This window comes from Physeter macrocephalus, chromosome 20, assembly GCF_002837175.3.
Source record: "Physeter macrocephalus isolate SW-GA chromosome 20, ASM283717v5, whole genome shotgun sequence".
Lineage (NCBI taxonomy): Eukaryota > Metazoa > Chordata > Mammalia > Artiodactyla > Physeteridae > Physeter > Physeter macrocephalus.
Window position 1 is genome coordinate 25,748,692 of NC_041233.1, and position 25,161 is coordinate 25,773,852.

At 33.4% G+C, this 25,161-nt stretch overlaps 1 protein-coding gene across 13 annotated transcripts in view; it reads left to right on the forward strand.

Annotated features, from left to right (window-relative positions):
• ADK (adenosine kinase) overlaps positions 1-25,161 on the forward strand; it is a 494,936-nt gene that overhangs the window by 255,306 nt on the left and 214,469 nt on the right. For all 13 annotated transcript variants that reach the window (XR_002893073.3, XR_003677644.2, XM_024132043.2 and 10 more), the window contains 2 exons: positions 1,963-2,135; positions 4,974-5,082. Coding sequence is in view for 11 of the 13 variants with exons in the window: in XM_024132043.2 (XP_023987811.1) it covers positions 1,963-2,135; positions 4,974-5,082 (282 nt within the window). In the remaining 2 variants the exon portion in view is untranslated. The remainder of the gene's footprint in view (positions 1-1,962; positions 2,136-4,973; positions 5,083-25,161) is intronic.

A 25,161-nucleotide genomic window follows, 5' to 3' on the forward strand; every position in this document is an offset into this window, starting at 1 on the left:
GCTCCGTTTTTCTTTCTCAAGATTGCTTTGGCTGTTCTGGGTCTTTTGTGTTTCCATACAAATTGTGAAATTTTATGTTCTAGTTCTGTGAAAAATGCCATTGGATCTACCAGTTTTTAGCATTTCAACATTTGCTTTCTCAAAAAAAAAAAATTTGCTTTCTCTTTCTTTATATAAATAAATATATATATTTTTCCCCCGAATAATTTTGAAGTATTTATCCTGTATTTGAGAAATTTAGAATTTATACAACCCTGTTTTCTGATATATTATAGATATTCCAATCTCAGTGATTATTCTAATAGTCTTTTATAGCTGTTTGATTTTATTCTCAGTCCAGCATCTACATGTTGCATTTATTTGTTGTATTTCAAACAGCTTTTCTTGTTCTTTTTTAAATTGTTGTGTTGTATTCCACTGATTGGATTTATCATATTTTATTCAACCAGTCTTCTATGGATGGACGTTTTGTTTCCAACATTTTGCCATTACAAATAATGTCTCAAAGAATACTTCTGTATATGTTGTTTTATATTTGTGGACATGTATCTTCAGGATAAATCCCTAGAAGTAGAATTGGACTACTAGATCATCAGTTACTGTATCTTTATCTTACAGATTTCTCTTTGTTACCTTTTGTTACTTTCCTCATCCCTTTAACACTAAACATACATGCATTTCTTTTATACTCCAGATATTTAAAGTAATGTAAGATTTTGATATCTTTTGACTTTGCATATTGAGTATTTTGCTAAAAAGTCTTAGAAAAAAATAGATGCTGTTTACAATAACTAATACAAGTATTAGAAACCTCAAAAATTTGAGCCTAATTATAAAAGATAACATATCAATGAAAAGTATGCATTTTAAAATAAATACACTGTGATTAATTTATAGCAAAGAAATTAAAGTTTTATGAGACTAATGAATCAGAATTTTTAATACTGTTTATTTCTGAATAAATAAGTTGTTTATTTATTTATTTATTTTATTTTGGCTGCGTTGGGTCTTCATTGCTGCGCGAGGGCTTTCTCTAGTTTCAGCGAGCGAGGGCTACTCTTGGTTGCAGTGCGTGGACTTCTCATTGCGGTGGCCTCTCTTGTTTTGGAGCATGGGCTGTAGGCATACGGGCTCAGTAGTTGTGGCTCACGTGCTGTAGAACACAGGCTTAGCAGTTGTGGCACTCAGGCTTGGTTGTTCCACAGCATTTGGGATCTTCCCAGACCAGGGCTTGAACCTGTGTCCCCTGCACTGGCAGGTGGATTCTTAACCACTGCGCCACTGGGGAAGTCCAATAACTTGTTTTTAAAACAACTTATTAGACATGAACGTAGTTTAGCATATATATATGTGTATATATACACACACACACGCATATATATATGAAGTACAATATTAGTGACAACCACAGCTAATATACATCATCTACTTTGTGCCTAGTACCACAGTGCATATACATTAACTTAAATTACTTAATTTAATCCCCAACAGCTTTATGAAGTGTATTTATAATTATTTTCCTCATTTACATATGAGGACAATGAGGCTTAGAAATGTTAAGTGACATGGTCTTACTTATGCAGCTAATTAGTGGCAGAGGCAAGTTTTGAACCCACACAGTATTCAGTATAGATTCTGGTGTTTTAATGACAACGCTTCACTACTTCTATTGGACTCAGTATTATTTTTCTGTATCAAGCCAGTATTGGCCTAAGGTCTGTATGACTTTGAGTTCTTAACCACTGTGTCCTCTTTCTTTCCCTGAAGGAAGTATAATAAGATTTTATGTGGTTGTTATATCAAATTTGTTATCATAAGTGGTGATACAGGATTGAAATTCCATTCCTAACAGCCACAGCTGCTAACAAAGAAACCCTTTTATGCCACCGTCCTTGGCAGAATACTGAACTATGTGTACCATTTTTCTGACCCATTAAAATTATTTATGTTCGTATTTTTCAGTGGATGATTCAGCAGCCACACAAAGCAGCAACATTTTTTGGATGCATCGGGATAGATAAATTTGGGGAGATCCTGAAGAAAAAAGCTGCTGAAGCCCATGTGGATGCTCATTACTATGAACAGAATGAGCAGCCAACGGGAACTTGTGCTGCATGCATCACTGGTGGCAACAGGTCAGTGTTATTTCAAGGGAAGCACTGTACTAACTGACTGTTTAACCACTGGTAAAATCTGAATTCAGAATTTAGACCTCATGTTTGTAATTGATTTTAATGTTTAATAAACTCTTCTTCCTAGTATCACTTTTCCTTAAAAAAATTTTTTTTTACCTTTCTTGAACCTGTTGTTCTCTTCATGAAGCGTAATGAAATTAAAATTTTGAAATTATCTAGTCCAGCCTCTACTTTTTATAATTAGGGCCAGAAAAGGAGCGCATTTTATTCAGTGTTTTGTAGCTAGGTGCTTGCCGAACTGGCATTAGGAAGAATGTTCTTTTCAACATATCCTGAGATTGGAATATTAAAATACATATATACACATATATATTTTTTAACATATATAAAATATTACATTATATCCAGCCTCATATAAATTAGGTCATCTAAAGCATTTCTGGCGAACAGTCATCTGTCCATACTAAACAACTTCCGTCATGGGTAATGCACCACTCAAAAAACAATCTATTACATTTCTATACAACTTTGCTTATCAGAAGGTTTTTCTTTGTGTGAACTTGAACTCTGTCTCTCAGAACCTTCCATGCATTGCTTTTTTTGGTGCCTTTTGCAGCTACATGGAGGTATATCTTCAGTACCTTCATGCTTTGCTAACATCATTATTAGCATACTGCTTATCAGCATGGGCTTTTTTCTCCTTTGGAAAGGAAAAAAAATAATTTTCCTAGTTATTATATTGTTAGAATCACCAAAGATGATCTCTTTTAAAATGGTGATTCACTAGATAGCTTTACATCCCTTATAGCTAAAAATATTGTCTGTCCTCCACCATTTCCTATCTCCCTTTCTTCCCTTCTTTCTTATTTGCCTCTTTGTCTTCTTTATTTCCTCCCTTATCTCTGCTCCCCTTGCTCCATTCCTCCTTTTTACCTCATTTGTTTTTGCTCACTCTTTGACCTCTCAAATGTATGTTAAAGACCTGACACTATTCTGGGCAGTAGTCATTAAATAACTAAAATATAACTTTCAAAAACAATTAGGGTACCAAAGCCATTTTCAAACTGTCCTGTAACTTTATTTTTTGGGTGTAGGAGAAATTTATGATTTTTAGGTTTTAATAAATAAAACCATCAGTTCAAACATTGGGATATACTTATTTAGACCTTTCCCCTTTTCAGTTTTTCTAAAAACCAACTTTAGTAGGCAGATGCGGAGTTTTCCCATTAGTGAGAAATGTGTCAACTTTTGCCTCTGATACCACTCTGGCTACAGTAAAATTGCTAAATTGTTTTTGTATGTTAAGTTGTTATTTTAAAGAACAGGTATGATAATATTAGGTCTTCCAGATTTCAACAGCTTAATTTATATACTCATATAATGGTTATGGTGATCAGTATTAATTGCTATTGGAAGTCAGAAACTGAGGGAAACCCTCGCTGTCTAATTCATTATGCAAATTGTGGAACCTAATAGATTTGGATAAATTGTTTTAAATAGAGCTAGGAACTCTAACTTCCAGTGTCCCAAACTCAGGTTAAGGGAATATTCTTCTTAATCCAGGTTCTTATTCTCCACAAACTCTGAACCAGATAGGTACACTTGGATAGTAAGAATACCTGTATTTTCTTTTGGAGGAACTATTTAGTTTCCTATCAAAGAGTAGTTTTTTTTTATCAAATAGAGTTTCGTAGCTCATGCCAGAAGTATTTGCTTTTATTTAGTAACCATTTTTTGTCAACATTTTGCAGGAGTCATGATTACTAAAATATTTTTTATAAATTAATTATCCTTAAATTTGTAATATAGTTATTTTGCATATACATGTACTGATGAATATCACTCTTTTTTTCATTAATTTAACTGAGCATAAAGAGAATGTATCCTTCAGTTAGTCAGATGGCATATGAGTGAGTAGAAATATGTTTTGGAAGAGAATTGATTTATTTTTTTCAAAAGAGAATCTAACCATATTACCAAAATCTTAAGTGATGAGATGATATATTTGTGGGATGTTTTTAACTACAACTGTTACTAAAAAAAAAATTTGAAAAATTGGCAAGTTTTTTTTTTTTAATTTGTGGGTCAGAAGGGGGGGGAAGTGTTTTTATTTCTTTGTAACATAAGTAATTAATGTATTAAGTTTAATTGTTGGGCAATAATAAAAAGCTCTGTGTGGCACTTGGAACAAGATTTTAAGTGTAGTATTCTGCTTAGATTTTCAGCTACAAAACTGGAACAGTGCAGGGAGTTTTCAACTATGAAAACTAATTTTAATTTATTCTAGCCCATACAATGTAATGGTTTTATGTGATGGATTAATAAAATTAATCCCTCATAGTAAATATGGTCTACATTTATATGTGTGTATTGTAAAATTAATCCCATACTTGGCTTTTAAAGCATTAGATTAAATAACAGTGGATAGTGTGTTGATATTTGAAAACTGAAGTTTTTAGTTGCATATATATTTTTGTGTGTGTAACTACGTAGTAGCTATTTCTTAACTTCATTTTGAACTATTAAAAATGTAGAAAGTAGATAATTTTATCATTTTAGTTTCAAAAGGAAGCTTAAATGCCAGTTTCTCAAAATACCAGATGATATTTAGAGCAAGGATTAATGTCCTTGTTTATCTCAAAGGCAACAGAGAAGTCTTGAAAAGTTTTCAAAACAAAAGTAACTTTATTTACATTTATTAAAATCAGTATGCGGCAGTTTGAAGAATTAAGAATAAAATTAAAACAATTTACAAAAATGTTTTTAGTTAACTGTATAGTTATATGACAAGTTTGACTATATGTAAAACTTACTTACTTTTTGTTATTGTTGTTTTAGATCCCTTGTAGCTAATCTTGCTGCTGCCAATTGTTATAAAAAGGAAAAACATCTTGATATGGAGAAAAACTGGATATTGGTAGACAAAGCAAGAGTTTATTATATAGCAGTAAGTATTTGCCTAATTCAAATTTCTGGTACATATTTACACTATAAATTATAGTTGTTAGCTGATGTACATTTAAAAATAATTGTCTCTTATTATACTGTAAATTCTTAACCCATCTCAAAGCATATGCTAGGTTCACTATTACAAACACAGAACAGAAATATAATCATTCTGTGGTAGCATGATTTGTATTATTTACCTTCAAATATACCTCTTTTTGGATACATTATACATAGATGTTTTTAAACCAGGTATCAAATTCTATATTAAATCTTAAGGTCTTTTGAAGTAATTCTGGAAATTTATATTTTATATTTTTAGGCTACTTGTTGTGAATGATGCCTTGCATTGTGTGCGGAAATATTATTAGCAGTATAAATATTCACTGCAAACAGTTTGAGCTTATTTGATGAAAAAACTAATTACTATTTATTCCATAGTAATTACCATGACACCTTTTAAGTTAATATTTTAGAAACATTGATCATGACAAATCTTTTAAATATCAGAATATGGGCAGCATGTAATTTGAATTATTAAGCCTTCTGGCATAAAAAATAATTGCTTAAGAATTCATTTCTAAAATAAGACTGTACTAAAAATTCTCCTGAGTTAATCACCCTATGAATACCTTGTTTTTATTTAATATGAGTTAAATGTGGCTGATCACAAATACTAAGTAGATACCTATGAAAAATTAAAAGCCCTTCATTTGCATATACGGTTTTGATATAACAGCTGCTGCCATTTACTACCTGAGCTGTGAAACAGCTGGTAAGTTGCATAAAAAATTGATTATCCAGTAGGAACATGTTTATTGAAAGTATAATTATTTCTTTCGGTCTAGTGTTAATGTCTCCTACAGCATGTTTACGTGCAGTGCTGTAGGCTTTACAAGGTTATTGATTCCTCTGTATAGCAAATCCTACCCATTTATAACTGTCAAGTAAATGCTTACATTGAGAGGATTATATAGAGGAAAGTCATGTTACCTCTTCTTCCAGCCATCTTACATTTGAAAGTCAAAGAGCATATGGTTTAAAGTTTGGTGTTATTTATGTTATATGTACTGACTGAAACATGACAATATATTAAGTTAGAAAAATATTTTTACCCTGACAATTACAACTCTTTGTATGTCAATATATAGTAATTGGGCCCCAAATTATGAGCCAACTTGGAAAAAAGTCATAATTTTAACACTTACGTACATGTAACACATCTAGCCAGTTTTGCATGAATGACATTTTTGTAGCAGTATAGACCCAAGTTGCAACCAGATAATAGTTTTAACAATTATGTAACTATAACTCATCTAGCCAACTTTGGGTGGATGGAACTTTTTTTTTTTTTTTGTGGTACGCGAGCCTCCCTCTGCTGTGGCCTCTCCCGTTGCGGAGCACAGGCTCCGGACGCGCAGGCTCAGCGGCCATGGCTCACAGGCCCAGCCGCTCCGCGGCACGTGGAATCCTCCCAGACCGGGGCGCGAACCCGGTTCCCCTGCATCGGCAGGAGGACGCGCAACCGCTGCGCCACCAGGGAAGCCCTGGAACTTTTATAGTAGTGTTAACTATTCAAGTACAGTTTTGTATAAAGTGTAGAGGGATCAGTTTGTCAAATTAATAAAATTGAATTACTTTTGAAACTTGTGTGGTATATTCAGCCAGAAACAAGTATCAAAATGTATTCCAGTTGATATATCTGATTGTAGCTGTTAGCTCTTAGTTTCTGTTTCAGCTGTTTCATAAAAGAATGCTCTTTCACATTGCCAGGTAAATCTATAGTTTGTTCAGAGTTTGGCTATTTTTAAATAGTTCTGAAAATAGTAGACTCATATTGGATACCTGGGATGGTGTAGATGCTGTATATTCTTGGTGAACATTCAACAAATATTTATTATGCTAACAACTAAGAACATACTTCTTGTTCATCAAAATCTGTGAAATTTCTTCTGAAATATAAAATTATTTCCACAGACTTTCAGCATTTCTTTTAAATCTTTAATTCCCTTTCAGCTCAGAGCATGCAGTCTAGTCTTAATAAGAAAACTGCAAATTTAGATAGAGTAGATATGTATGTCTATACTTATTTCAAGATATCAGGTTAGCTTCTCTACACTTTCAGGTTCTGTAGTGTCAGCAGTCGTCTTACATCATCATCATAAACTTCAGAGGTTCAACAACTTGAAATTGTGGGAGCTCTTTATACAAAAGGTTCTTGATCTGAAGAAGCAGCTCAGTATATCTAACACATTTCCATAAGTAAGATGTCTATCTGCATTACATAAAATAAACTAGAACTACATACTCAACTCTTCTTCTCACTGTTCCACGAATTAATAATGGTCACAAGCGTTAAGAAAATTCAAAACCTTCCTCATTAAAAAAAAAAAAAAAAAAACCTTCCTCATTTTCTCTGTCACATAATGCATTGAATCTGCAATTCACAGCAAAAACTTTCCTAATAAAAAGTCGAAATGGAATATGTATATACCAGTATTCTCTTTCAGTTTAAATGAAGTGTTGACATCTTTTTTACCTTCATAGCAGGTGTCCCACTTACAGCATATAAACTCAGTTTTTCCATGTTTAAACTGAATTCTTTGTTAGTAGGTTTTTAGGGATTACTGGTTATGTCAATAGCTAATTACATGTTGAAAACTTAAATCTTAGTTGCTCTTTACCTTTATAATCAGATTGGCATATGTCTCTTTCTTCTCTTATATGAAATATTTCTTACACTAGCCAAACTGCAAATTTAGATAGAGTAGATATGTATGTCTATACTTATTTCAAGATATCAGGTTAGCTTCTCTACACTTTCAGGTTCTGTAGTGTCAGCAGTCGTCTTACATCATCATCATAAACTTCAGAGGTTCAACAACTTGAAATTGTGGGAGCTCTTTATACAAAAGGTTCTTGATCTGAAGAAGCAGCTCAGTATATCTAACACATTTCCATAAGTAAGATGTCTATCTGCATTACATAAAATAAACTAGAACTACATACTCAACTCTTCTTCTCACTGTTCCACGAATTAATAATGGTCACAAGCGTTAAGAAAATTCAAAACCTTCCTCATTAAAAAAAAAAAAAAAAAAAACCTTCCTCATTTTCTCTGTCACATAATGCATTGAATCTGCAATTCACAGCAAAAACTTTCCTAATAAAAAGTCGAAATGGAATATGTATATACCAGTATTCTCTTTCAGTTTAAATGAAGTGTTGACATCTTTTTTACCTTCATAGCAGGTGTCCCACTTACAGCATATAAACTCAGTTTTTCCATGTTTAAACTGAATTCTTTGTTAGTAGGTTTTTAGGGATTACTGGTTATGTCAATAGCTAATTACATGTTGAAAACTTAAATCTTAGTTGCTCTTTACCTTTATAATCAGATTGGCATATGTCTCTTTCTTCTCTTATATGAAATATTTCTTACACTAGCCCTCTAAGACTATGATATTTAGGAAAAGTTTATGAAAAAGATGAAATTGGAGCCACTAAATTTCTAAACCATATATTTTCTTTTTTAAGCAATAAAAAAGGTTGATTCAACCTAAGAAACTCACTAAATTACTGTTCTAGGTTCTATAAAATTCTCTAGCTGTCACTTTATCATTTAAAAATAAATTTAAAAGCTCTTAGCTAGTAGATAACTGTTCATCCATGTATAATTACTAATGTTATAGTAATTTTTCTAATATTGTCAGTGAGTCCTTAATAGTGTTTTGGACTACATTGTGAGTACAGTGGGATTTTGCACAGAAATTTACGCATTATTTCTAAAGACTTTTTAATGAGAAAAAGGTTCCAAGTTTTAAATAAATGGTAAAACACTAATCAGCTTGCAAGTTTAGGCTTATATAGGGAGAAATTTTAACTTCAGAGATCAAACAGATATTTAAGAAATAGGTTAACAAAAGCTTCCAGTGCCATGTGACTTACTTTGCATAAACTGTCACCCAATGTGTGTTCTTTTTTACTAATTCAAAATTAATCACTATAATGGAAGAATAGTGAATCTTAGTTTGTCAATAATTGTTTGAGAATATGGGACCAGTAGTTTGAATTTTCCTTTGACTCCTATGCATATTTCCTTCTTTCTGTGATTTTTCCAGTTCCAGTGGCTTATTACAGATCTCCTTTTACCCTGTCTGTCTTTAATTTATAACTCCATCTGACCACCTTTATCTCTTTTCAGTCTACAGTCTTACCATTTTGGTTAATATAGTTTTTGTGAAGGTAAGGTTTTAAATGTTACTAATATTTGCTTCTGGAATAACGGGAGGTATGATCATGGAAAATTGGAGGAAACATGGTTTGGAGAAGTGTACAACCTTGGAGGAAAGGAATAGAGTTCCCATATTTGGTAAGAAATAGGAGTTTTTGCATGTAAAGGACAAGCAATAATCAATAACTATTTAGGTCTTACATCTCTCACTTTGTTTGTCCTGGTTGGGTTTTCTACTGAAATTCTTAATGACTCCATGAGTAATAATTTATCTTAGTAGAACTGTTACTTAGACTCACTATTAAATATCTTTGTCAGTAATGTGAAAGCAATAACTAAATTCATTAAAATGACATGATAAATTATAAGAAATCTAGTCTATGAGATCATTATTTGGAATTTTACATATTAGAAGTTTTTACAGTGAATGTTGAATAACAAATTAGAATGAATGTATAATGAAATAATATAATTGCTGTTCTTTTAGGATTTGGTTTTCTTTTGATAGCATTTACTAAAAAATACTCTACAGTATAACATGATTAGGAATTTTAAAAGACATTTGAGTATGTTCAAAATTGTATCATCTAGTATTCTAACATTGTCATGAAAAAATTTGAGAAAGGTTCTAATGAAAGGGAATGAATTTGTCTCGTAATGGTGACCTAATAGAAATTAGAGTAATGTACAAGGAAATGAAAGATACCTATTAATTTAATATATATGTTTGAGATTTGTACTACTTCCCCCCCACCAAAAAAAAATCTGGATAGGTGAAAATAGAAAAGTTTTGCTCACTTATGGACAATTACTTAAACTCATTGCCATAAAACCTTATTACACCATAGAAAAAGCCTTTGTAATATCATCTTGTGAACGCTGTACTATTATAATGAATGTACTTTGGCAAAATAAGTAAACAAATGGATTTTTTTTAAGTTTAAGCTATTTAATTGTGAATGATAATTGATTTAATAGGTCACAGTTCTTTATAAAGCATTTAGCTATGAATGAATTCAAGGCATTTTTGGAATTTATTAATCTTCATAATAGTCTTCTGAGATTATTAGTTAAGGAGTTGGATGGTTGAACTACTTCTGACTTTTCATTTTATCAGTGTTCTAAATGCAGTTTTTGAATGCTTATGTATTGGAACTCCCATTGTATTGGTCAAATCAAAGATCATCATTTGGCTTTATTTCTGCATTTTTTTACTTCAGGTTTTTGACTGTATTACTCTGGATTGCTTCACTGACTTCATTAGGGAGTAATTGTGAATTTTTAAGCCTTTTTCTAAATTTTTTAAAATATCCTTATAGGTGACATTAACTATTACATTTATAAATTCAAAAAATAAAATAAGAAAAATGTGTTTTTTTCCCTTCTATCTGGAGCATTACATGTTTGTATATAATTCCTGACATTTAGTGTAGTAGTACACCCAACCCCCGCCCCTCCTTACGACCCTTATCCGCCGTTCTACTTTTTGTGCTTTCAGTTACCCATGATCAACTTCAACCTGAAAATAGTAAATGGAAAATTCCAGCAATAAACAATTTATAAGTTTAAATTGTACACCATTCTGAGTAGGCTGATGAAATCTTGTGCCATCCTGCTCTGTCCTTTGTCCAGCATACCCACACTGAACACTACCTGCCCTTTAGTCACTTAGTAGCTGTCTCAGTTATCAGATCAGTTGTTGCAGTATCACAGTGCTTATGTTCAAACAACCCTTATCTTACTTCATAATGGCCGCAAAGTGCAAGAATAGTGCTGATGAAAAAAACGTAGTATATAAAGGGTTCAGTACTGTTGGCAGTTGCAGGTATACACTGGCGTTCTTGGAACGTATTCCACACAGATAAGGGGGTTGTTGTATATATATGAATCTTTGTCTTGCAGGAGTTTAGAGTTTTATGTACCAATTTGATACCCCTTCAAGTAAAGCCCAAAACTATGTGTTAAAAATGTCTGTCTTTAGCTTGGATATAATATAGAGAGAAAGAAAAAGACTGTTAGTTGTATTGCTTCTTAAGCATTAGTATTAGAGTTTAACTTTTAACTTAAAAATTTTTTTCCTTATGTTATTGATGTCCAGTGAGTTACACAAATGATTACTGTTCTTACTTCTTCCTTATTAGAGACAGTCTTTGATTCATACTAGAAAATTTTTCAAACAAGAATGTGATTTTTAGAAATTCTATTTGTGCTTATTTTCAGTTTGTCTAGAATTTTTTTCTGGCAAGTTAAACTCTTAACAGTATCATTTTTTAGACTTATACTTTGAATTTTTATAGATAAATATTTTCTCCAAGTTGAGCAGTTTACTCCTATATTCCTGTAATTTTTCTTAAGTCTTATTTTTAGCAGTTGTCAAAAATAAAACTCTCTACTAGGAGGGAATCTATGAAATATTAAAATAAGGTTATTTTCAGCTAAACAGAATAATCTTTTTACTAAGTAGAAAAGTAAGATAGTGTTGATTAAAGAAGCTTTGGGCTCTAAAGATAAAGATTGGAAGTTTTTGTGCTTTGGATTTGTGACATAATAAAGTCTTGGAATTTTATGTGAGGTTGGAAACCACACTACGTGCTAATTGCCTTAGAAGGTAAGAAAATAAACGTATGTATAGCAATTAGTTATTAAGACAGTAGGTTCTTATATAGAGCCTCAAATGAATTAACAAACCATCTACTGAAATATTTACACTTAAGTTTACTTTATTTATATATTTCAGACCACTCAGCAATTGCTTGAGAAAATGTTTACTAAGTCTCTTTAATAAACATCTTTGAGAGGGAAAATTTATAGACATTGTGATGACAGTATACATTTTTATGTGCTAGTTGTCACATCTTTGAAATTGTATATAAATTGGACATAGTCTAGTATCTGTAGAAGTATATCTGTTTTCTAACATATTTTACTGTATACAATCTTTATAGCTTAATATGATTTAACCCATATGTTCTGTTGTCTCTGTTCTTCTAGATAAATTAAATTGGATTTAATCTCTTTATAGCAGCTTTATTGAGATATTTATGTACTGTAAAATTCACTGGTTTAAAGTGTACAATTCAGTGATTGTTAGTATATTCATGGAGTTCTGCAGTCATCATTGTAATCTAATTTTAGAACTTTAACATCACCACAAAAAGAAACTTCATACCAATTAGCAGTTATTCTCCATGGTCCCTGCATTCAATCTTGTATCCACATCTCATAATGGTTTCAGTGATATTCAGGTATTATGGCTATAAATTATATAGTTGTTCCTAATTGGACAAATAATGAATTTATGTCTTTGTTCTTTGACATATTTAGTGGAAGTCATAATAAGTCTTTTTTGTTTTCTTCCTATTACCTATTTTCTTTTGCAGGTACTCTAAAGAGTGTCTTCTAAGCTTTTGTTCTCATTTATTTGTTCTAGATACAATGTTACCATGTTTGGGGGTCAGTTCTTTAAAATGTCACTTAATTTTTTTTTTCTGATTTGGATGAATGACATGTAGTAGATGAAAATTTTAAAATTATATTTGGTAAAGTGGGATGAAAAATGAGAAAACAGTTTTCTTCCTTTCCAGTACTTACTCAGGCATATTAAATCCATATTTGCTGTTATCCAGCTTCAGACCAATACAGGTTTCTCAGCTATCTAACAGGGCTCATTTGACTCTAACCTCTTGTGTCTGGCATGTGTTTTCTCTCTACCACTTGGACATATTCACGTTAACTTTTTCACTGACATTGTCCTGATACAATTAGAAACATTAGCAAATCCTAAATAGTTGAAGATATTCTGAAAGATAGATTGCTGCTTTTCCAAATTGCATTCCTCTTGTACTCTATACAGATTGCTGACACAACTTTTTCTTTAAATTTTGATAAACCCTTGAACGCTTTTCCATGTAACTCTCTCTCATCTTTCCCTAGAATACCCTTAGCCCAAACATAAATTTTGTGTAACCTCCCATTCCTGTTTAACTCTGCTGTCCTGACTAGTCATTTTGTGTGTTCATTTTTCAAAGTATTATTTCTTTCTTCATTCTATAAACAATTTAAGACCAACTTTATTATTGTTGTTAAGTTTAAGGGACATGACATAAACTGTCACAATCAAATAAAATATAAAATGTATAGTAACCCACCAAAAATATTTTGGTTCAGTCTTTTCAGAAAGGTGCACATATACAAAATAAAAGAGCACCATATATTCTGTTACTCATCCTACAAAAATAATTATTTTTACAGATATGTAGCTCCTTTAAGGTTAACATTTGACAGCTATAATAAACTAAATTGAATCTTAAAAATATTAAAAATCTTAAAAATATTATTTTGCTTAAGAATGTTGACTAGCGTTTCTGAGGTAGATTGATGTGCTTAGTGTAGTAGATTCTAATCTTTTCTGAGTTTTGAACCATTCCAGAAAAATTTATTTACTCATAAAATATTTATATAATTTTTGGTAGTTCATAGATTTCTGCTAATTAATGGAGCCCAGAGGTCAAGAACCTCTGTTATAGTAAATAGTGAATTAAATGATACATAATCCAGTTATAGTTCCATATTAGAAAGTGTCCATTCTGGATTTCTAAAACTTTTCTTGTTGTGACTCTATACTTGTTTCCTTATATCAGTCTAGAATTGTTTTTTGTAAAAATATGTTAAAGTGGAGAATCTGACTTAGTGGTGAAATGATGTATTTAGTGCCAGTGATAGAAGAGCAGAATTCTATAAAATTATTCAAATATCTTTGAATCATTTGCTCTCTTTTAAAAATATCTGTATGTTTTCATTACATGAATATAACCAAAGACCTAATAATGCTAGTGCTTCTTTGTAAATATTCCCTAAAGTCATTTTTATTTCAGTCTGTCAAGGTGGTCAATGTGATGTTTTCAGGTAGACTGTAGCATTTTTACTTCCTCAGATGAGCCAAATTGGGACTATACTTTGTGGAAAGTTTTTTTAATATAGTATGTAGACATTGGTAAGAATCGGAATGTCCACTGGCTTATTAGTTTCAGATGCTTCCATAATACTTAGTGTACCCTTGGGTATGTTAAATTATCATATCCTGACAGCAATCCTGAAACATGCCGGTCTTATAAAGCCATATTTCTGAGAACTAAAGCAAGGTTTCAGCGAACCATCTCTGACATGCCATGTTAATTTCCGTAACTATCATTACTGGAAATGGTAGTATTTCTAAGGCATGGAGAATCTTGATAAATCTACCAAGTTAAAAAAAAATGACAAAATATCTACCTTATCACTGGGTTTCCAATTATGAGGTTTGGTTTCTTTCAATCCCGATTGAATCATTTCAAAAATAATGATAAGCATCTTTTTTCTCTTATCTTGAGTTATAAAATAGTTGTTTAGGTGTACAGTATTTCAGAACACAATAACTTAAATTAGTCTATTTTCATTGTCTAGTGTTCATATTGTGAATGAAAACCTCATTCTGTCATCTCATAGTATATTTACATATACACGATTTTTGCCTTAAGTAGAAAACAAACAGCTGACAGATACATAGTTTAATTTCCTTTTTAAAATTGCAGCAAACTGTTCTATGATTCTTTTATGTGTTTGGGGCTATTTTGTGGAGAAAGAATTTGTCAAGCAACATTTGAGGGACATTGGCCTTTTGTACCCTTTCCTAAATAAACTTAAACAGAAACCTGTCAACTCAAGAATAAAATATTTCTTTGCAAATTCTCACCTGCAAATTATTGATAATGGAAGGAGCACCTTTTTAATCCTTATATCCCCCTGCTCCTCAACAGCTTTTAGATTGTAGATAAACTTCCCAGCTCAGTAATTAACTGAGCTCAGTCATCGCACCCCATATCATGTGATTTTTTTTTTTTTTCAGTAGAATACATTATTAGAGCACTTACACAGCCAGTCTAGCTGCAGCAGCCCAGGCGGCAACAGCAGTGCCATTTTTCACAAAGGAAATGTTGAACAGGAGCCAAATGTTTGGTGGCAGTCTGTTGCTAGGAAATCAAGGTCCTGAGGCGATTAATGACAAAGCAAGCAATAACAAGAAGGCAGAATTACAGATTTAAAAGAGAAAAAAGTGGTTGGTGTTATAATTACCCAAAGAAATCCGCACTCATTAAATTGGCTGTTTTTATGATTGACTTTAATTGGAGGTTAGCTCAGATATTTAGCTCCTTTCCCACCCCTTTAAACACACACAGGCACATAATCTGTAGAACTGCAGACTTGTTTTTCTAAGCATTGAGAGGAGCTTGCCCTGTAATTTGATCCCCACTGACAGATGCATTTTCTATGCTGCCATTTTGAATTAACCTATTGTAGAACAATTTTCTTCAGCCCTGTTGAATAAAACATCTAGTCTGATTACCTCCGATGGATTTGATAGAGTAAAAGAATGTACTTCTCATTGAAGTAGATTGTTTGCATGGACTCTACTGATTTTGAACTCTGCCAGTAAGCACAATCATTTGTAATTAATTTTCGAAGAAATTTGTGGGGAGGAGGTAATGAGAGTCACCCTTTTATAGTTTAATGTTTGGGCATCTGCATCAAAACAGTATTATTCTTACAAGAAAGTGTTATTTTTCCAATAAGATGTTCATATGCATTTGAAAATATTTTGTGAATCTTCATCTATACTGTTGATAATTTTAGGAATAGAATCTCGTACTTATGTGCTCTAAAATGACCATTCTTCCTCCCCACCAACAGTATTTTAATTATAGGACTCAATATGCTTCAAAGCAACCTATTGTGAAACTGTTTTTAATATATAAAATATTTAATTAAAATGATTTTAAGATCTGCCTGCTTCAGTAAATCTTTGGTGTATGTATCCAAAAAAAAGAATTCCTTTATTTAAATTTTCTATGGTTTGATAAAATATATTACCAGAAAATCATTGATCAGTCTTTCATATACAATACCAGACGAAGCATCACAGTTTATTTACCTTTCAGAAGCCTTAAGAATAAAGTTACATGATGCCACTGCTCTCCAGATTTTTAATCAAACCCTGGAACAAAAGAGCCAAGCACATTCTATCTGACAATACACACAGTGCTAATCAGATGCCAATGCCAAGCTGTCTGCTTTGTTAAATACTTAGCTTCCTAGAGGCAGGAAGACAGCTGCTATAAGTATGATGAAATTTGGTAGTTCAATCTATTTTTACTACCCTTGGGCTGCTAAGATACTGTTAATTTAGACCACCCCAATTGGTACAGTTTAGGAAGTTTTTTAAAGAGTTTGTAATTAAAATGATAAAACATCGTTATTACATTGAAAACCTTCTGTAAGTTTTACATTTGACAGATACCTACTGAGATAACCCCAGCATGTAATTTACAATGATATAATGGTTGTAATTGCATTTTGGGGGAAAAAAAAAAAAAAAAAAGGAACTATAGGAGACAAGTGCTTCCTTTAGAAGAGGCCAAATATTATTTAAAATGTTAACACAGATACTACCACCAGGGGGAGAAAGCTAAACTTAAAGTCTTTAACTGATGATAATACTGCCAGTAAGTGGATTGTGCTGCTTAGGCCCATATAGTTAACCATATCTCCAGATGATACTGCATTTGGGGACATGTTTCTCAAATTGTATGTGAAATCAGTACTGATTAACAGACTACTTAAATGTAAGTAAAATGGAAACTTCCAAACCTCATTTTTTTTTCTTTTAAGAGAGGGTGCAAATAAGCAAGCTGAAGATTTTTATTATATTTTTTTAACTGTCAATCTACTTGAGCTATCCTTCTGAAATTGAATTCTTCAGATCTATGATATTGGGTAGCTGTCAGTGTATCTACTAAGATTAAATAGTCACATAATTGATATACCAAATTGAGTAGTCTGTAAGATAATTTTTAGTTTATTGTCCCTATACTGTAGTTGTGGGTTTGTTTTTATTTTTTTTAATGTTTCTAGTAAGCCATTTACAATTCAATCCTAAACATTTGTGTGAGCAAAGCTTACAGGGTCCTTCCTTGGAGAATATTTTCTGAATGTATAAAATAGGTGCTTGGGACTAGAACCCAACTCCCAACCATGAACAATGTCAAAGTTGATCTCATACTCTCACATGTCTTTCTCCAGTCTAGAACTCTGAAGTGATAGATTATAAGCACTCGACCATAACTTTTAAGCATTGACTCTCCTCACAGTTTTAGGTTTTATTTTGTGAAGAATCATGAGTTTTAATTTTTACACTCTGATTTTTAATCATTGAGATGTTAAAATTACAAGGGATGGGGAAAGAAAATCATTAACTGCAAAGAAGACACACAGGTTAATTTTTTGGGTGATAGAACTGTTCTTGTATGGTACTCTAATGGTAGGTACGTGATTCTGTGCATTTGTTAAAGCCCATAGAACTGTACATCACAAGGAGTTAACTTGCAAATGCTTTTAATGTTGGGAATCCTAGGATTAGTGCAGACTTTGACAAATGAATCAATCTGTGTAACAAATATATGACATCACCTAACTGAAGGGGTGTAGAAAAAAGGAGCTGACCTAAGTAACTTTGGAAAATGGTGTCTTGACTGGAAAATGTTAAGTTAAATACAGAGAAACACTATAGAAACACTGAATTCTACTGGGCAGATTTGTTTCTTATAGGAGTATGAGTTTTAATAATTCTGAGCCCACTTTGCATATATACTGGGGTTGGATAAGTATCTAAATAAATGATGGATGGTGGGATTCAGGTTTCTCATTGTCAGAGAGGGATGTTACAGATAAACAAGATAAGCCGGGGGGGAAGGCTAAAATAAACCCTGTGGTACTGTGTTAGAGTTGGAGATAATAGTATGAATTCATGTTCAGCTTAATATGTATAAATGGGTAGATGCAGAAATAATTACAGGTACATGTGTACACATGGGTTAGTGTACATACATATATTTCCTAGCTCTGTCAACTGAGAAGGCTTAGAAGCAATGATACCCCAATAGCAACAGACACACCCAGCACCCAGATCTGGGTTTGAAAATACTATTCTCCACTAAAAGGATCCAGGGTTCCTTGGAGAAATGGCTGATTCTAGGACAGGGAAAATGAACTTGTAGTATCTTGTATTCTTCCATGAAACCCATAGCCCTGATCTAATCATGAGAGCATCAGAGAAATCCAAACTGATGGAAATTCTACAAAATACCAAACAGTACTCCTCAGAACTCTAAAGGTTATAAAAAATAAGGAAAGACTAAGAACTTCTCACTGATAAGAGGAGACTAAAGAGATATGACAACTAAGTACAAAGTGGTTTCCTGGATTGGAACCAGAACAAAAAAGGACATTAGTGTAAAAACTGGTGAAATCTGAATTAGGTCTGGACTTTAGTTAATAGTAATACACCAAAGTTGATTACTTAGTTTGGACAAATGTGCCATGGTAATGGAAGATGTTAACATTAGAGCAAACTGAATGAAGGGCATATGCAAACTCTCTTTATTATGTTTGGAGTTTTTCTATAAATATAAAATTATTCCCAAGTAAAACTTTATTTAAAAATTAAAAACCTGGGGACTTCCCTGGTGGCGCAGTGGTTTAGAATCCGCCTGCCAATGCAGGGGACACAGATTCGAGCCCTGGTCCGGGAAGATCCCACAGACCGTAAAGCAGCTAAGCCCATGAGCCACAACTACTGAGCCTGTGCTCTAGAGCCCGCGAGCCACAACTACTGAGCCCGTGTTCCACAGCTACTAGCGTGCCTAGAGCCTGGGATCCGCAACAAGAGAGGCCACCACAGTGAGAAGCCCGCACACGGCAACAAAGAGTAGCCCCCACTCTCCACAGCTAGAGAAGGCCTATGGGCAGCAACTAAGACCCAATGCAGCCAAAAATAAATAAATAACTTAATTAATTAAAAACCTGTGTACCCACCATCCATCTTAGGAAACATAACATTACCAGTATCTTTGAATCTCTATGTGATCCTTATGATCCCATGTCTCTTTCCACCCCCATTGTAACCATTATCTTGAATTTTATGAATATTATTCCTATGGTTTTCTTTATAGATTAACCACATATGTATCCCTAATCACTCTATCACATCCCTTAACCTTTTAACATAATTTGTCTTCTTCACTACTTTCTGGATAATTTCTTCAGATCTATATTCTGATGTTTCTAATTGTGTCTTCAGTAGTGTCTAATATTCTTTTATGCCCGTCCATTGAGTTTTAATATCCATTACTTTATTTTTCACTTTCATTTCTTTCAAATGTGCTTCTTGTTTCATCATTTTGATAAACTCTGACTCCTTCTGTTTTTAATCCTTTCATTTCTTTGCATACATTAATCTTATTTTCTATTTTGTGCCTAGCCTAATAGTTAAAACTTTTGCAGTTCTGATTTTGTTGTCTATTGGTTCTGCTGGCTCTTATTCAGGCTCCCTTATGTTTTGTTTGTGAGCTGATATTCATTACTTGTAGTAATCTTGAGGCTGAGATGAAGATACGTTTTCTGAGAGAGGATTTGCATGGGAATCTGCCAAAAGCCTGGGGATACTGGTGGCCTGGGAACGCATTCAAATAAATTTTAGGCTTAAAGTTTTGTGGGCTGCATAGGTAACATGAGTTGTAGACCCATAAACTTTCATGAGGGTGGGCTTGTGGTTAAATTTTCAGGGAAGATATTTTTACCTCCACCTAGCATCAAGTTTGAAACAGGCGAATTTCCTTGTGATTCTTTCTTAGGAAAAGGCATACTTCTGTTTCACTCTTACACTAAGTGTGCAGCTCTTCAGAGTTCCAGCTTTATGTGGAGATCTCTATAGACTCCCTATCTTTGATATACCTAGGATTTCTCTCCTAAACCTTGGGCTTAGTAGTGTGCTGGTAAATACTTTGAAACTTGCTCTCTAGAGGAAAAAAAATGTCCTGATATTTAATATTTTCTAATTTTATATTACGGCTGATTTCAAGCTACCAGTGTGAAGTCATTGAACATGAATTTGGAAAAGATATGTATAGTTTGCTTTCACAAGCCGTTTTCAGCACACTACTGGCAGCTCTATACATGGCTGTGAAACCTAAAGCTCAGTTCATGGGATTTGGCATGTCCCCAGAATGAAAGACATTTGAGTATTTGCTTATCTCCCTGGATTTCCATTTTTACTTTTGTTTTAGCTTTCTGAGTATTCTGTGTTAACCTAGCAATGCATTTCAAAGCAAAAAAGATTCTTTTTTTGTTGTTGTTGTTAACTTATCATTTGTTGTTGTTTTCACCAAAAGGGCTATGTTATGGTAACTGAGTCAGCTTGACTACCAAAAATAGAACTCCTCCTTCTAACAATATAATTTATTTTTTATTTTTCTATTATAAACATAATACATGATGATTACATTAAACTTGAGACATGTAAAAAGTATAAAGAAGAATATTAAAATCCCCTGTAATCCCATCACACGTTTATTTTTTGTGCATACATTTGTCCCTTTGAGTTTTTATATAATTTGCATCATACTGTATCTACTGTTTCATAATATGATTTTTGTTTCTTAATATTTAATGAATGTTTGCTCGTCATTAAATATTCCTCCACAAGACCCCCACACCCCATTACACATGAGAGTAAAGAAAAACATCTGCACAGATAGGAATTAGTTTAATCCAGGAATCCAATCCTTATGGCATATTAAAATAATTTGCTAAGGTTATTTATTGCAGCATTTATAACTTAAAAATATTAGACTCTATATAAATGACCAGTCATAGGAGATTCGTTGAATAAACTATGGTACATACACACTACAGAGTACTATGCAACTTTTTTATAAGCAGATGTGGATTAATTTCCAGGAAATATGACACAAAAAGAAAGCACAAAAGAGCACATATAGTGTTACCTTTTGTGTAAGAAAAAGGGAAAATAAAACATGCATAGGGCTTCCCTGGTGGCGCAGTGGTTGAGAGTCTGCCTGCCAATGCAGGGGACACAGGTTTGTGCCCCGGTCCGAGAAGATCCCACATGCCGCGGAGCGGCTGGGCCCGTGAGCCGTGGCCGCTGAGCCTGCGCGTCCAGAGCCTGTGCTCCGCAACGGGAGAGGCCACAACAGTGGGAGGCCCGCGTGCCGCAAAAAAAAAACACCAAAAAGCATGCATATATGCAGGAAGGGTAAAGTAGAAAACAATAAAATCAGTAACCTATATGTGGCAGGAAGAGTGATGGAAGAGATATGGGTGAGCATGACACTTCTTGGAGTTTATTTTTTTGGTATAGTTTCAAATTTTGATAGCATGTTACTACCCTGCCTATTCAAAGGTTAAAGGAAAATGAATGACATCGGTAGGATAGGGCATGTAAAATTGTAAGCATACTAAAACAGATGAACTTAATTGTTTATCAAAAGTCAAATGAATACTGTATACTGAAGGATAAAGAAGAAAGAAGGGAGGACTCAGCCAAGTAATTTATGAGCACAATATTGGATTATATGTCCTCAGTTTGGGGCAGAGTGGGAGAGGAGAAAAGTATTGCACACAAATCCTGAACTTTTTTTATTAAGGTTTGTTTATTTTGGTGGTATGGGCAAACTAATGCTGAAACTATTTTGAGCAAATGAGTAATTGACTTAATATTGTTTGGATCCTGTGTTATCACTGTGGAAAAATGGACACACAAATATAGAATGAGAGAAGACAGAAAAGAATGCTGTGAGAATGTATTGGATTAGAGGTATCTGTGTAAATATATACATTCCTGCGTATAAGTGATTTATGTGTGTGTGTACTTGTATATGTGTGTGTTTTTATGTGAATATATATGCGTTTATTTCCTAGCTCTTTTGCCAAATGGGCAAAAGAGCAAAGTCGCTCAAGTAGTAATGACACAGCTAGCACTATTTCCCACTCTATTAATTTCCTAGGGCTGCTGTAACAAATTACCAGAAACTTAAAACAACAGAAATTTTTTCTCTCACAGTTCAGGAGTCCAGACGTTCGAAATCAAGGTGCTGACAGGGTTGGTTAATTCTTGATCTTGGAGAGACAAAGGGGGAATCTGTCCCATGCCTCTCTCGTAACTTCTAGTGGTTGCCTGCAATTCTTGAAGTTCCTTGGCCTGTGGCAACATAACTCTAGTCTCTGCCTCCATTGTCACATGCATTTTCCATGTGTCCATGTCCAGATTTCCCTCTTCTTATAAGGACATCAGTCATTGGATTAGGGCCCACACAGAGTGATCTCATCTTGGTATGTCTGCAGAAACTCTATTTCCAAGTAAGCCTGCATTCACAAGTAATACCAGCAGTTAGGCCTTAAACATATCTTTTTTGTGGGACACAATTCAACCCACAACACCACTAAAAGGAACCAGGACTCCATATTGAAATGGCAGGTTCCAGGTCTAGGGCCAAGTACATACAAGGTGAACATCTTGTAATGTCACAAAGGAAGTGCTCAAAACAATGATGGAGGGTTTATCTTAATTATATAGGAGATAGCTTGAAGGTATCCCATTGGCGAAATCTGGGACAGTTTGAGCATCTATATAATTAAATACAGTAATGAATTATAAACCACTGGGAAAAAAAGAGTTTTATGAGATTATGCCAATCATAGGTGGAAGGGAGGAAGAAAAAGGAAGGAAAGAAGGAAAAGGAAGGCATCTTGCCAACAGTAGAATGCTGAAAGTTGAGTGGCAAATGTGAAAGGTGTGGTGGAGTTGGAGAAAAACAAAAATGAAAACAAACCCGATATTATTTTTGGGTAAAGGTTAGATCAGGCAAAAGTCATCAGTAGATACAACATCTAAGAGGACGGGTTGATGAGGAGCAGGATGTTTGCATGGTCTTAAAGTGGCTCCCCAAAGAATGTTTATTAGTTGTAGGGGCAAAAAGAAATAGCAGTAATGCATTGGATATGTCAAGCCCTAGTGATCAAAATTATGATCACCAGTGAGGGTCAGATGGCCATTGTGTGCCTACTGATGAGGTTCTCTGAGGAGGACACAACATCACCTATGCAATATTCTGGCTTAGAATGCATAATCTCAACTTAAATCACAAAGACATATTAGAAAAATACACTCAAATAGAGAAGGAATACTAGCAAGTGCAAATAAATAAGGCAAATGAATTAAAAATGTTAAGAGGGGAATCTGGGTAAAAGGCACATGTATATGGGTGTTCCTGTACAATTTTTATTTTTGGAACTTTTCTACATTTGAAATTATTTCCAATCAAAAATGTAGATAAATTATTCTTTAGTAACAGGAGAAATTGAGGAGAAAAACATTTTAAAGTGGACTCAGATAGTGGAGAGTCCCAAATGACACTTAGCCAACCTTCTAAGTGAATATTATTCAAACTATTCAATTAGGAAACTGATTTTGGTGTAATTGTGAAATGTCTTATTACACTGACTTTATGCTTCTTACAACATTAAATTATGTTACCTAGAATCACCTTGAGGTGATTTAACATGTTAGCAGTTTAATATGTGGTTATATGTATCGTTAATATATATTATATATATAGTTTAGAGTTAATATATAATTACACAGTCGTCTCCCAGTATCTGTGGGGAATCGATTCAGGAGCCACGTCCCCCCACCAAGAATACCAAAATCCGTGGATGCTAAAATCTCTTATATAAAATGGTGTGGTACAATCAGCCCTCCATATCAAGGTGTTTCTGCATCCACGTATACAGAAGGCTGGCTATATAGTTAATATATGCTTGTACTGTAACTTGAAACAAAATATCTCAATTCTTTCCATGAATTCTGATCAATTTTTGTATGCATAAAAGAGATTGTTAGAATTATTTGAAGAAACCTGCAAATTCTTAAGGCAAGTGGCCTTATTAACCACAATTCATATCTGTAGTAGATATAGAGAAGAAAGAGATTAAAAATATACCCATCAGCTCTTTCAGTCAAGTTGCATATAATATGAATGGATTTTAAGCCAAGAAAGATTTCATGAGAAGGGAAGAAGGAGAAACTCTCTAATACAGAGGAAAATTTTTGTGGTCATCCATAATCAGTTATACAACTATAAAAACAAAGTTTGACAGGTGATATTCTCAAACTTGGAGATTCAGAAGAGTGAATTTATCAGTGCACTAGAAGCAAATACATCTCTCAGGAGCATTCATTTGTTCAAGTGCTTATCATGTGCTAGACAGTGTTTTAGGCACTTAGAACATAGTTGAGAATAAGGATTGTATTTATAATAGACAATATAACAGAAAATATTCTCCGAAGAATTGTTAATAATAGATCATATTTGTGTAGCACTTACTCTGTGCCACATACCGTTCTAAGATCTTTACATATATTAATTAATTTACCTCAGATAACCTTATGAGTATAGATACTGTTATCACCTCCATTTAATAGTTGAAGAAACAGAAGCATGGAGATGTTAATTAACTTGCTCCTGGTCTCACAGCTAGTAAATGGCTAACCCAGGGTTTGAACACATCGTGTAGGCTCCTGTGCCCAAGCCCTTTTTTTAAATAAAACTTTTGTTTTGAAACCACTGAAGATTCACATCATCGTAAGAAGTAATACAGAGAGATCTCATATGCCCTTTACACAGTTTCCCAAAGTTAATCTCTTATAAAACTATAATACAATTTCACAACCATCATAATGACAGTGATATAATTCAGATACCGAACATATCCGTCACAAGAATCTCTCATTAAGAATGCTCAACATCATTAATCATTAGAGAAATGCAAATCAAAACTACAATGAGATCATCTCACACCGGTCAGATTGGCCATCATAAAAAAATCTACAAACAGTAAATGCTGGAGAGGGTCTAGAGAAAAGGGAACCCTCTTGCACTGTTGGTGGGAATGTAA